Below are 14,202 nucleotides of genomic sequence, written 5' to 3'. Positions count from 1 at the left end.
AGAAAAAGGCATCCCGTCGGTTTCATCTTCAGGATGTCCAGCCCTTTCTGAAGTTTTAGCAAACTGTTAACATGAATTTTCCATAGAAAATAATTTCCTATGTTTACAAAGCCCTTAAGTGCATTTGTTCTGTTCTTCCATTTATAAACAGCCCTTTTAATGTTTATATGTAAGATTTGGTTTACTTTTGAGAAGTATGTTGGCTTTTGGTGTACCTATACATCCTTGCTTCTTTAATTGTCTATTTTTTAAGAATATGCCTCAGGGTTTTATTAACCAGCAAGCTTCTGCCTTCCCCCTTTGTGCGAAAACCAAAGGCAGTTAACAAATGGCTTTTCCAGGTGGGTGCAGCCAACGAAAGGCCACGTATTTCAACACTTCATTGAAAAGCATAAAAAAGGGGATTATTGGCCATTCTTCTCTTTACCTGTTTGTTTTTCGTCTTTATTGCACATTTGGGTCCTGCCACAGCAGTGCAGCCATCATAATGGAGCTCATACATAAACACAACACATCTGCCAAATGAATTAACAAAGCTGCAGATTTCTTTGAAAGTCTGTTTCTGTTGTTTTCACATTCCTGAACACATTTTCTCACAATTCAAGTTTTCTACTGTCAGTAGTTTTCTGCACCACCTTTTGCCTTGAAGACCTTCAGATCTTTATTTATTTTTTATTTTTTATCATTTTCAAGTTTTCTCTGTGTGTATTTCTTTGATCCCATTTTCTTTTTATCCATTTTGCCTCAGAGCTGAGGAAATACTACACTTTGGGAAAATCTTGCATAAGCAGTTGTGAATGTTTTAATTTCCTCCTTATGCAGTGCACACAAATGTTAGGAGCTACCACCAGAAAGATATATATCTGATAAATGAGGATATCTGAATACAGACTGTATTGGAGTATATTTAATGCATCATTGCAAAAGCAGAATCAGTTTCACATGCTTTCTAATCTCCTGTTGTCTCCTGTATGATATAATGTATGGGTTAAAAAAATGTTATTGTAAGAAAGCACATAAGCAAGAAACAATGCCAACCATGGCTTTTCATTTAGAATAACTCGATTATTTGTTCATAGCTCTTTCTGTGTGCATACAATTTAAATGGGAAATATGCAAATCTGCAATAGTATTAAATAAATTAATAGTGCTAATAGAAATAACAGCACTTTTACTTGGTCTTCAATCTTTATTTTCTACCTGTTTTAAGATGTTTCAAGTATTTTTCTCCAAGCAGTCCCAAAAGTCAAGCTGTTGAATTCTTGAGAACAACCAAAAGGGAAAACAAATATAAATATAATAACAATAATAACACAATATAACAAAGATACTATAGTGGTTTACTCCATATTGTAGTAAATATTTTCCTTTTTACTGTTTTGTGTCCATCATGAAGTAAATAGTTGCTATGGAATGTGCAAGTATTAAAAAAAAACTGAAGCAAAAAAAACCAGCACTATATGCAAATTGTATTAGTGGTCACAGAAATAATGTAAAAACAAAAGTTGAAACTACAGTTAAGACATCAGTAAATTATATGACCTATCCTATATGTGCAGGTGGATTTAAGGTAAAATATGTTGAATGTGCCTTGACAGTACAGTTACAACATATTTGCATTGCTTTGATGCAGTATATTTTGTAACATATTTTGTGTACATGATTAGAGATTACTACACCGATCAGCCATAACATTATGACTACTGACAGGTGAAGTGAATAACACTGATGATCTCATTATCATGGCTAGACGACTGGGTCAGAGCATCTCCAAAACTGCAGCACTTGTGGGATGTTCCCGGTCTGCAGTGGTCAGTACCTATCAAAAGTGGTCCAAGGAAGGAAAAACAATGAACCGGCGACAGGGTCATGGGTGGCCAAGGCTCACTGATGCACGTGGGGAGCAAAGGCTGGCCCATGTGGTCCGATCCAAGAGACAAGCTACTGTAGCTCAAATTACTGAAAAAGTTAATGCTGGCTCTGATAGAAACGTGTCAGAACACACAGTGCATCGCAGTTTGTTGCGTAAGGGGCTGCGTAGCCGCAGACCAGTTACGGTGTCCATGTTGACCCCTGTCCACTGCTGAAAGCACCTACAATGGGCCTGTGAGCATCAGAACTGGACCACGGAGCAATGGAAGAAGGTGGTCTGGTCTTATGAATCACGAGTTCAAGGTGTTGACTTGGCCTCCAAATTCCCCAGATCTCAATCCAATCGAGCATCTGTGGGATGTGCTGGACAAACAAGTCCGATTCATGGAGGCCCCACCTCGCAACTTACAGGATCTGCTGCTAACGTCTTGGTGCCAGATACCACAACACACCTTCAGAGGTCGACGGGTCAAGGCTGTTTTGGCGGCAAAAGGGGGACCTACACAATATTAGGCAGGTGGTCATAATGTTATGGCTGATTGGTTTATGCTGCACTGCACTTTTTCTGAGAACGTCTGTGCTTTAAAATGGAAATGGTGTTAAACCTTAGATTTTACTAGTATAAGTAATTGTAATTAACAATTTGGTTAACAATTTGAGAAGTCTACCTTTCTTTATTTGGATAAAACCTCTGTATCCTGCCTCATTCTTTTAAGATATCCCTTTGTTGTAGCTTGTATAGGATGGCTTAGTCTAAGTTTAAGTCTGAAATGCCATTACACATCACTTTGTTGGGGGTGATTTAATATTGAAAATTCATGACAACTTTAACCATTCACTTTATGCACCAGTTATGACTAATTCACAACCTGGAATTGGTTTGAATTCTAAACTGGATATTTGATTAAAACTATTCAGAATCTGGAATGAGTAGATAAATATATTAATTGTTATTTCAACCACTGCTGACTCTACGTAATGTGCTAAAATTTTAAAAGGTGGACGGAAGTGGTCTTGCCAACACTGACAGACTGCTATGGTAATTTGTGTTAACAGCAGTTTGAGAACAAACTTTTTCCCTGTTGATGGATTGAAAGGGCAGAAAGAGGCGTGTGATAGGGGAGCAGAGTTGACTGCTGTGAGCGGAGGTGAAGAAGGCAATCGAGTGCTCATTAAGGTCCTGTCCAGGTCAGCTGATACTGACAGATTATTTTAGCAAAGTCACTGACCTCAGGCTCTCTGATTTTCAAATAGACCTCCCCAAGTGGAGTCACTATTGCACATGTCCAGACTACCAGTGCAACAGTTTCCTCCTTTAATGTAAATCAAGTATCCCTATGGATAACAGGGGCAAATCAAAATGACAAAGGCCCTTATGAGTGACAAAACACATGCACGGTAAAAGAAAGACATAAAACCAGAGAAGCCCTACATCTTGAGTTGTCACTTCTGAATGGGATATCGCCGAGCTGCAGTTTAATGCTCCTCCAGATACCATCTGAAATGTGGGTGCTTAATTAGGGCATTGCAAAGGGAAAGACAGAGCTTTGTGCATTCCCAGATCTCTCCCTTTCACAAAATTGATATGACCTGTCCGTCATAACGCAGCAGGCCCCCTGCTTTGTATCACAGATTGACAGCTGAGCCATTTGTCTGCTGTCTCAGCTCTTTTCAGATACCAGACGGTCCTGCAGATGAGTTTCCAGAGCCTTGCTGTAGATGCCTCAACCAACACACAGCTCCTCATCTTAAATATGGCCCATTACCCACCTCGGACGGTCTGCTGGGGCCTGTTTTCTCCAGTGTATTCCCTGAGCCACAAAAGCTTCTTTTATAATGTACTTACAATTGAATGTCTTTGTATTGCATTTCAAGAGCACCCGGTGTCCAGCTTACCTCAATTTCAGCTTTTAGAATTTCAGTTCAGACAAAAGCTATTCAAAATCTAACACTCCCATAAGACATATTTTCTTCTGCTTCAAAAGGTGCAGTTTTTATACAGGGTGGCATTTATATACAGTATATTTTTATTTCCTAATCAGACAAGATAAATGAAAGCAATTATTTTCCATTCATGCACTATGAAATGTCTAGACTGATCAAATTAAAATTAAAATAAAATGGCCAAACGCTACAAGAACGAGGCGGGAAGATCTCAGGAGTTAAGCAGGGTTTCCTCAGTTTACTCTGCAGTATAATCCTCCTTCCAATGTTATGGAGTTATTAAAGTATTTATTTTTAGACTAAAGATATGGAGACAACATATAACATTCCTTTGGCTGGGGAACTGTGCAGTGCAGTCTTTCAAACTTTTGTGTATAATTAACACAAACCCAGAACAGCAATGCAGGCAGGTCCTGGCCGCTCTTTGCAGTTGCAATGAGGAACAGATTAGAGAGACTTCAAAAGGATCCAGGTGTTTCTGAAAAGACTTGATGGCAAAGCATTCCCTTTGAGCAGCTCTTTGTTCTAACAGGTGGGGAAGAGCAATATCACGGGCCTGAAATGAAAATGACAAGTGTCTCTCTGCCTGCCTCTAGTGAGAGCCAAGAAGAACTTCATTATGATTTCTCAAACTCGATTACTGGATCTGCTAATCGGAAATTGATGGGTGACCCAGATAATGTGATTTCATTTAAAACAGATTAGCGAGTTGTTACTTTTAATTACACAGTGAACCGCCAAGCTCCTCTTTAATCTCCGAGACCTGATAGCAGTTCACAGGACAGGATATGTCAACGGCTTTTGTTTATGGGTGTCACTTTAAATTCCATTAACCCCAGACTTATTTAAATGCTTCCAGGGGAAAGTTTCCATTCTGCAAATGAGAATCATGACCGATAATCATCAATACATTGGTTTTCTTAATTGAAGATTATGACACTAAGATCTTTATTTTAAATATTTAAATAATATTTTCCCAGACCAATGCAACACTCTGCTCTAAAATATGGGGTGTCAAATGTAAAACAGCGCACACCTTTTTCGAGTGTGTTTCTTCACAGATTTAACACAAAATATATATAGAGCGTTTAAATAAATATTTAGTCTAAATATAAATGTTAAATATAAATGTAAATGTCAAATATAAATATAAATGTTAAATGTGGAGTTTGCAAAATAAATATATAGCTAACATGCAAATACAGTCCCACCCCTCTGGTCAGGTCAGCCTCTCACAACAGTGGGGTGGTACATCAGTAAACCGTGTAATGTGAGCCGTTTCGGTGCATTGTCGGGGAATCAAATTGTCTGATTGTGTTTTTGTAATGCTGTCAGTGGAGCTACACCTCTCTGCTCGATGACCCTCGTGTGATTAAGACCTTTAGCAGACGCCTCGAGGAGTGGAGGACCCTGAAGGACCTTTTTGATTCTCCCATAGAGTGGTGGGAGATGATGAAGAAAAGAACCAAGGGCTACTTCATTCAGCTGGGGAAACGGAAAGCTCGCGAGAGGCGGGCGAGATATTCCCATCTAAACGCCCGCCTCCAGCGCCTGAGTCTTTTACAGCTCAGAGGCTTCGACCTAGCTGAGGAGGTGGCCCGGGTCAAACTGAGTCTCTCCGCCCTCTATCGGGAGGAGCAAGAGAAGATCAAGGTCCTTTCCAGGGTCCGCATCATGGAGGACGATGAGAAATGCAGCCGCTTCTTCTTCAAGAAAACGAAGGAGAGGCGGCCTGCAATGTCCTCCATGATCGACTCCTCGGGGCAAGAGGTGGAGGGCAGAGAGGCTGTTGAGACAGTGGTGCGGGATTTCTACAGGGAGTTGTACGACCAGAAGGTGGTGGATCAAAATCTGATCCATCACTTTCTGTCCCTGTTGGAGTCCCGCAATGAGGGGGACGAGGAGGAGGAGGAGGATCCAGAGATCACCACCACTGAACTCTCCCAGGTGATAAAGAGTCTTAACTCTGGAAGGACACCGGGTCCCGACGGGATCCCTGCTGAGTTCTATAAGATCTTTTGGGAGGTGCTTAAGGAAGATCTGGGCCAGGTCCTGGGGTCGATGTACAGAGAGGGCAGATTGGCCCCTTCGATGAAGAAAAGTATCCTCTCCCTTCTTCACAAGAAGGGAGACCCAAAAGATCTGAGGAACTGGCGGCCAGTCAGCCTCCTGTGCACCGACTACAAGATACTGGCCAAAGCACTGACTGCAGCGGCCACTCCCTCAAGTCGTGGGTCCCGACCAGGTCTGTGGTGCCCGGGGGAGATCGGCGGCCGACAACGCCATGCTGCTCAGGGATGTCGTGGCCTACTCGAACGAGAGAGGGCTTCCCCTGGTCCTAATCAGCTTGGACCGGGAGAAAGCCTTCGACAGAGTGGGCCACGAATACCTGCAGCTCGTTATGGAGAGGATGGGTCTCGCTCTTGGCCTGAGGAAGTGGGTCAAGATCATCTACAGCGGCCTAAGCAGCAGGGTCCTTGTGAACCGCCACCTGACCGAACCATTTCCGGTCAGGTCGGGGGTCCGGCAGGGTTGTCCCCTGTCGGCCCTGCTGTACGTCCTCTGCTTGGAGCCGTTCATGCAGGCGATCCGCCGGGACGTCCGGGTGACAGGTTTCCATCTCCCGGGTTCCGGCGGAGAGCAACTGAAGGCCCTGGCCTATATGGACGACGTGGCCGTGGTCTGCACGGACGCTCCGTCCGTGGCCAGGGTCGAGGAACTGCTGGACGGCTTCTGCAGGGCGACGGGGGCCGCTGTGAACAAGGCCAAGAGCGAGGTCTACCTCTCCAGGGCATGGCCTGTCGGCCGGGGCCCGCCGACCGTGTTCCCTGTGAAGCCGTCTATCAAGGTTCTGGGGATCACGATCGACGGGACCAACACGGGCACCCGGAGCTGGGAGGAGGCCATAGCAAAGGTCCAAAGGAAGATCCACGGCTGGAGCACAAGGACCTTGACGATGGCTGGTAAGGTGCTGGTCGTAAAGGCCATCCTCTTCCCGATACTCCTCTACGTAGGAATGATCTTCCCCCCAGACAAGGTCATCGCAAAATTAGTGACCCGAATTATATTTCGGTTTGTCTGGGGGAGCAAAATGGAGAGGCTGAAAAGAGTGCAGATGGTGAAGGGTACCCTGGATGGAGGCAGGGGGGTCCCGGACGTTGTGCGGCTGATAAAGGCGCAGGGGCTGGCCTATGTGGTCAAGAACATCCAGGCTGCTGGCAAGAAAGTGAGTTTCATGAACCGCTTTTATTTTGCCAGCAGCCTGAGACCTTTCGGCCTCTGCGCCATGGATAACACCAGGCCGCACTCGTGGGATCCCCCGCCGTTCTACAGGGCGCTCCGAGCCTTTGCGCTCGAAGTAGGCCTCCATAAAGTTGTGCTGGCCTCCTGGGATTATAAGACCATCTGTAGTCAGATGAGATCTGCCCAGGAGACCAGCCGGATAGAAGATTTCCCTCCCGAAACCTGCCGGTTTATCTGGGCTAACGCTACGCACGTTTGCCTCACGAACACGCAGAAAGATGTCTCCTGGATGGCTGTGAGTCGGTGTCTCCCCACCCGAGTGTTCATGCACAGAAGGGGCATAGCTCCTTATGACACCTGCCCCTATAAGGGTTGCCTGGGGAAGGAGACGGAGGCTCACATCTTTAGTGAGTGCCCCTCCGCCCACAGGGTCTGGCTCCTGTTTTCTCCGTTCCTCCACAGGTTCGCCGTTCCTGCGCGGGCGACCGCCCAGCAGATCTTGTATGGTCCGGCCAAGGGAATCTCTTCATCTACCTTGAGGTGCTGGTGGCGTGTCGTCTGCGCAGTGAAGCAGGCACTGTGGGAGGGACGGAACATCTGTTTGTTCAATAAGCAGGAGCTGGACCCGATCGTCATCGCGCGGAGGGGCATGGTGTTTGTAAGAGACTATGTCAATCTGGAGGTCCATCAGAGGGGCAAGGAGGAAGCCTACAAGAACTGGCGTATACAAGATCTGGGGGAGCTCAGGATCCCATGATGGGACCCACCTCCGGGGACGGTCAGTTCCCCCTGCTGGAGCCCGAGTCCAAGATCTTTTAAAGATTTTACGGCTGATTGTTTTTAAAAAGATTTTAAAAAAACGAATCTTAAGTGTTTTTAAAGATTTAGTTGTTTTTAAATCACATTGTTCAGGGTTTTTTTTTTATATAGTTTTGTTATATTTTGTTGTCAAATACATTGACCGTTTTGGGTTTAATTTAAAATGCATTGGACTTTTTTTTGTTTGTTTTTTATTTTTTCCTTTTTAATTGTTTTTTTAATTTGTTCAATGCATTTTCAGTTATTTTCAATGTATTTGACCCTTTTGTTGGTGTGCAATTTTTGCTTTTATCACGTTTGTTTTGTTGATTTGAGCACGTTTATTTTAAAGTTAATTGTTTTAGTTTGTGTTAAAATCACAAAGATTTTAAATTTTTTTAAGTGATTTTAATGACTGATATTTTAAATGATTTTAATCATAAGTATTAAAAACTGAATTGTTTTTATTTATGCAATGTAAAATACTCAACCCAATAAACAATAAACAGTCAGTGGAGCTACTGGTCACTGATCCACTAAATGGACACTGGCTCCATATACTGTGAGCAGCCAACAGAGCACTTACCCAGGGTGTGAAGTATAAACTCACAGAGAATTGTTTCCTCCTTTGAGACACTGGCCCACAATCACACCAGCATAATGGATTTTTGAAAAATAACACACAGTCCTGGTCATCAGTGGTCCACTCACTGAACCAGTGAACTGTGATAGTGGCCGGGTCATGCCTGTAACCAGATGCATTGTGGGGTACCCGTGTATAAAACACTCAATATACGCGAGATTGTGAGATTCAGGCAAAGTTTAATTTAGAATGCATCATAAGATATGCATTTATGAAGTTTCAACATGTTTTGAATTTCCCCAAAGTTAATTTCATAACGGAAAAACTGAGCTTCATGATATGCGTTTCTTAAGCACTGATGAAGCTGAAACATTTGCTGCTTTTTTCTCTTGAGCATTTAACACCTGATTCCACAAATAAATAAAATGGGGTGTTTACGAATTTCCTTTTCTGACTTTGTTTCCTTTTCAATGCAGCGTGCGGACAGGATCTCTCTTTTCATAATAACAGAAAAAATAATATATTGCACTCGCTGTCACTACACTTCAGCCACCTCCATTTACAGGGATCATGCCACACCCACTGCTGTGAGAGGCTGACCTGACCAGAGGGGCGGGGCTGGATTTGCATTTTGCAAACATTTATATATAACATTTATATTTATATTAATATTTAACATTTACATTTATATTTAGCATTTAGATTTATATTTGACATTTATATTCATATTTAACATTTATATTTAGATTATTTATTTCAAAGTTAAACATTTACTTTGCAAATCCCATATTTAGGATTTAGCTAAATATTTAATCAAACGATAAATATTTAGCATTGATTTAAGTATTTATTAAAAAAAAATATTGATGTGGAAAAAATGGCTTAAGTATTTACTAAATCTGAAAAAAAAAAAAAAGATTTAAGTTAAATCTTTGAAGAAACACATTCTAAAAAAGTGTGCGCTGTTTTACATTTGGCGCCCCCTACTAAAATAGATGATTTTATCAGAATTTAAGTAAGTCAATACCAAAGGTTTTGCAATTTTTTTTAACTCCACAAACAAATCCTCTTCCCAAATTAAATGTATGTATGACAGAACAGTTCAATCGATCAATATTGTTATATTACCAAGTGCTATAGGACAGAAAGCAAACATGCATTAGCCTGATTTATTTTGGTAGGACGCTGCATACTATGAATGTGTTGTAAGGATCTCTGCCTATCCTTAATGTTAGCCCTTTATTCTCCATTGACTGGAGTGCTCTGATCTTTTGTACTATACCCTTCCAAGTCTCATTATGAGGATCACCGTTAGAAGAATCCAGTATCTTGCCTGTCGGTCTGATTAAAACAATACATGCAATCACTTCTTCTTTAAAAGGAGGCACCTTGTTCAAATTATTCTGAACTGCCAAGGTCACGCGGTAATGAGACAGAAACTGTAATTTATATTGGCACTGCTTGGACTGTCATCTTAATTAAAAAAGACTAATTGGTCATTCTTCTACAAACTCAATAAATCAGCTATTTGGGTTACAGCACCACTGTATGCTGCATTTGGTTAAGGTAATTGCTTCGTATAATTACAGTGTTGGCATTCTTGTCTATGAGAATATCCTGTACCCCCAAATTGTTTTCCTGAGAGCTATGCTAGGAATGTGCTCATATTGTAGCCATTTTATCCACCTGTCCAGCTTTGCTTCTTTCTGCCTGCCTGCATTTTAATTTCATTTTAAACAGTAGTTTATGACAGATGTTTCTGTCTATTAAAATCCCAAATAATAGTTCAGCCCTTTGAAAAGCAGTGGGGGGTATTTTGGGGGCGGGTTATGTTTTCTCCTGAGAGTAATGTTGTTTTCCAAGCATCACTGGCTTCTCAAATATGTGTGATTCAGTCACACACACACATTTTTTAATCTTCTTTTCTTAAATTAAATCTATTGGTACATTGTTCAGAAATGTATAGTTAAAAATAAATACACATATAGAAGGAAATAAATAAACATAAAGAGATACATGTGAAAACCTTTGTTGCTTTGTTTCCTGGTTATACAATTAGATTTTTGTTCCAAAATCAGGTCAGACTTGAATGCTGTCTGTTTTAATGTGATGCATTGTCACTTTATTTCCATTAGTTAAGGAATTCATATAAAACTATTTTGGTAAGAACGTTTAATTAAGAACATGTAGGCGTCTGCCTATCCTTAAAGACTCTCTCAAAAGTTGCAAAATAAGTAAAATAAGAAACTAACATCTACATTAAAGCAAAGAAAAATATGAGTAGGAATGTAGGCAGGAAATAAACCAGAGGAGATTCAAATGTTTATTTTACTTAGACACCAATACATAACTGGATGTCTTTAGTTCCACACGATGTTTTAATTTTACTTGAATTCTAAATATTGCCTAACTCTTTCAACAATGCAAAAATACAGCTTAATTAGCAGGTCCTTCTGACATGGGACAGAAGTCTTAGCAAGGGTATGTTCTTGCAAACCAGCGTAGGGTAATTTTAGTTTGTTTAGTGTTTTTTCAGCTTGAGCTGCTATGTAGCTTTTTGAATCCACAGCACACTGTGGTGAAGGTAGTGGCATGTCATGTAGCTGCCTAGTTTACGCCAAAGTGTCATGTATGTCAGATGGTTGTCTGAAATCTCTTGTTATTTATACAAAACAGGGGACATTCAGCTGTAAGTGCTGTATGTATATTTTTAAGGTGGGTAGGGGAGGGTTCCTGCTGTATAACTTTAGTGCTCTTGAAAAGGCACAATGCTAGAGTAGTGTTTAGATTGTTAATGAGTAAATGTAATGAAGTTCAACGCCACAAACCTGCCACAATTTATTCTTGTCAATCATAAAACCCTACTCAGGGAGGTATGCACATACGCAGAGTGAACCAATTTCAGCTCACCGTGATTCTCTCATCTTTGTCATCGATGGGCACGGCGTCTTTTTTCCAGGAGATGGTGGGCTCTGGGTGCCCACGGGGGGGTTGGCACTCCATGACGGCAGGCTCTCCGGCCGCCACCATCACATCAGACGGGTTTTGCCTGAAGTCATCACGCAGGACTGTAGAAGAAAACCAGATGGCACTTCAGTTTTTAATTCAGTTCCTCATTTCTGCTGGAACAATTGCTCAATAGCATATGAGAGCCATTAGAACGTGTGTACAGAGGTCACAAGCAGGCAGTACGGCAAAATATCACAGTATCACAAAAATAATCTGAGAACAACAATGACACATTTGAGGAAATATCGCCGTTGGCCTGAACATATTGGCAGTCTGAAATTTTCATAGCCTTGTTGGACATTGGATGAATAGGGTTGTGAGACAAATAACACAAGGTCTCCTCAAAAACATTTGAACATCATGGTTATTTGCCAGACAAAAAAATGTGTCTTCAGCGCAGATCCTTTCTGCAACATAAATGCAGTACACATGGATAGGAATCTGTGCTAAACTAAGTTTCTATTTGTTCTGCTTGTCAAATTTAAAACTAAGACGTTTATATTATTTCTTCTCCCTCCAGAGTAGATTGTGACACTTCCACTTTGAACAGTCCCTTAATTATGCGAAAGCCAGAAAGAGAAAACACGTATTCAATCAGAAAAGTAACTCCTGAAAAGATGCAGCCAAAATGAAAGATAATCTCCACTCCTGCCATAATTAAACACAATCTTTTCATGTTCCATTTCACTGTCAGTAAAATTCTATACTCATACAATGGCAGACAGAGATAAATATTTGCATTACAATCAGATTTATGAGTCCTGGAATTTTGTTTGAAGTGCAGCAAGCGGCAGAGAAATACTTTACTTACGTTAACCTTTTCCTGCCTTTCATGTCTTTTCAGCACTCCAATTAAAAGGTATAAAATTCTTAAGTGGTGTAAAAAAACGATATTGCTCCGAGCCGAGCACTTTATAACAGGATAATTAACAAGAAAAAAAAAAAAGCTACAGGGACTAATGCAGGACATTCAAGTATAGGCAGTAAGTTACTGAGTTACAAATACATTTGTAAGGAAGGCAGATAGTTTCAGGATGGCCTACTTTTAGCTTTGAGAAACCTCAAAAGGTTTGCTACAGTAATGTTAATACTTAAAGATTTAGGGCCAGATTAAATTAAAACTTTGACCCACCCGCTAATAGCAAACTACAAACCTGTTCATCATAGTGGTTACATTTATGATTAGAAGAAAGTGTCATCTTACTAAACATGATGCCGCAACTGAGTACAGTTCTGTAGTTTTCTATTAGCGGGTGGGACAAAGTTTTGATTTATTCCAGCCCTTAGTCAAATCCTTACAATGTGGGTATGACACTATGAACATGGAATTGAACTATGTCTTGAGATGAATGGTAAAGGTGAGAAAACTGCATGTAAAATCCACTCTGGGCCTCCTCAATGAGAGGATGATTCTCCTTATTCATATCCAGATTGCCACATTTGAAGACTGAATATAGGAAATCCATGCGATGCCCCCAAAATTAGACATATTTCAGCGAAAGGACAACTCCCTTTAAACTGCTCTGAAGCGTTTGCTAGTTTTCTCCCACTATAATTCTGGCACCCATCCAGTAGAATTGCTCGCACTGAATTGTTATGTTTGTACACCTAGGTTTAAAACCCGGAAAAGTGCAAAACAATTCTGAAATGTATTCTTGAGTTAAAAAAAAATCATGGAGTTTGAATTTAAGTTCAGCTACAAATTGTGACATTTCTAACAAACTATCATCAGTTTCAGTCACTATCCTAGCTTAAAAAAACAATCCTGCAGATCTATTCTGTCTATCAAAGCTTACGGAATGATTACTAAAGGTGTCACGGCATAAAACATATAGACTGTGGGTCTGCAAATCGGCTTTACAGGTTCTTCATTACCCAACAACATGGCATTGCCATTATAGAGAAACTGCCCACATAAACGAGTTAGCCAGAGACTAAAAGAGCAAACAAAGTCAGCAAAAACTATATTACGATTCCAACCCACAAATACCACAGCCCAAAAACAAGCAAAATAAGCAAATTTACGGTCTAAGACTACATCATTACTTATTTGGCAGTAGCTTGTTCAACATACTCAAAATACAGTGAGGGAAAAAAGTATTTGATCCCCTGCTGATTTTGTACGTTTGCCCACTGACAAAGAAATGATCAGTCTATAATTTTAATGGTAGGTGTATTTTAACAGTGAGAGACAGAATAACAGCAAAAAAATCCAGAAAAACGCATTTCAAAAAAGTTATAAATTGATTTGCATGTTAATGAGGGAAATAAGTATTTGATCCCCTATCAATCAGCAAGATTTCTGGCTCCCAGGTGTCTTTTATACAGGTAACGAGCTGAGATTAGGAGCACTCCCTTTAAGAGAGTGCTCCTAATCTCAGCTCGTTACCTGTATAAAAGACACCTGTCCACGGAATCAATCAATCAGTCAGATTCCAAACTCTCCACCATGGCCAAGACCAAAGAGCTGTCCAAGGATGTCAGGGACAAGATTGTAGACCTACACAAGGCTGGAATGGGCTACAAGACCATCGCCAAGCAGATTGGTGAGAAGGTGACAACAGTTGGTGCGATTATTCACAAATGGAAGAAACACAAAATAACTGTCAGTCTCCCTCGGTCTGGGGCTCCATGCAAGATCTCACCTCGTGGAGTTTCAATGATCATGAGAACGGTGAGGAATCAGCCCAGAACTACACGGGAGGATCTTGTTAATGATCTCAAGGCAGCAGGGACCATAGTCACCAAGAAAA

General features: G+C 41.1%; 1 protein-coding gene across 1 annotated transcript in view; it reads right to left on the bottom strand.

Annotated features, from left to right (window-relative positions):
* LOC136747246 (roundabout homolog 1) overlaps positions 1-14,202 on the bottom strand; it is a 289,683-nt gene that overhangs the window by 14,833 nt on the left and 260,648 nt on the right. Inside the window, exon 4 of the mRNA XM_066700194.1 lies at positions 11,351-11,508. Within this exon, the coding sequence (XP_066556291.1) occupies positions 11,351-11,508 (158 nt within the window). The remainder of the gene's footprint in view (positions 1-11,350; positions 11,509-14,202) is intronic.

This window comes from Amia ocellicauda, chromosome 3 (genome assembly GCF_036373705.1).
Source record: "Amia ocellicauda isolate fAmiCal2 chromosome 3, fAmiCal2.hap1, whole genome shotgun sequence".
Classification (NCBI taxonomy): Eukaryota; Metazoa; Chordata; class Actinopteri; order Amiiformes; family Amiidae; genus Amia; species Amia ocellicauda.
The sequence above is the reverse complement of the archived record's forward strand: the minus strand, read 5'-3'. Positions and strand labels throughout refer to the sequence as shown.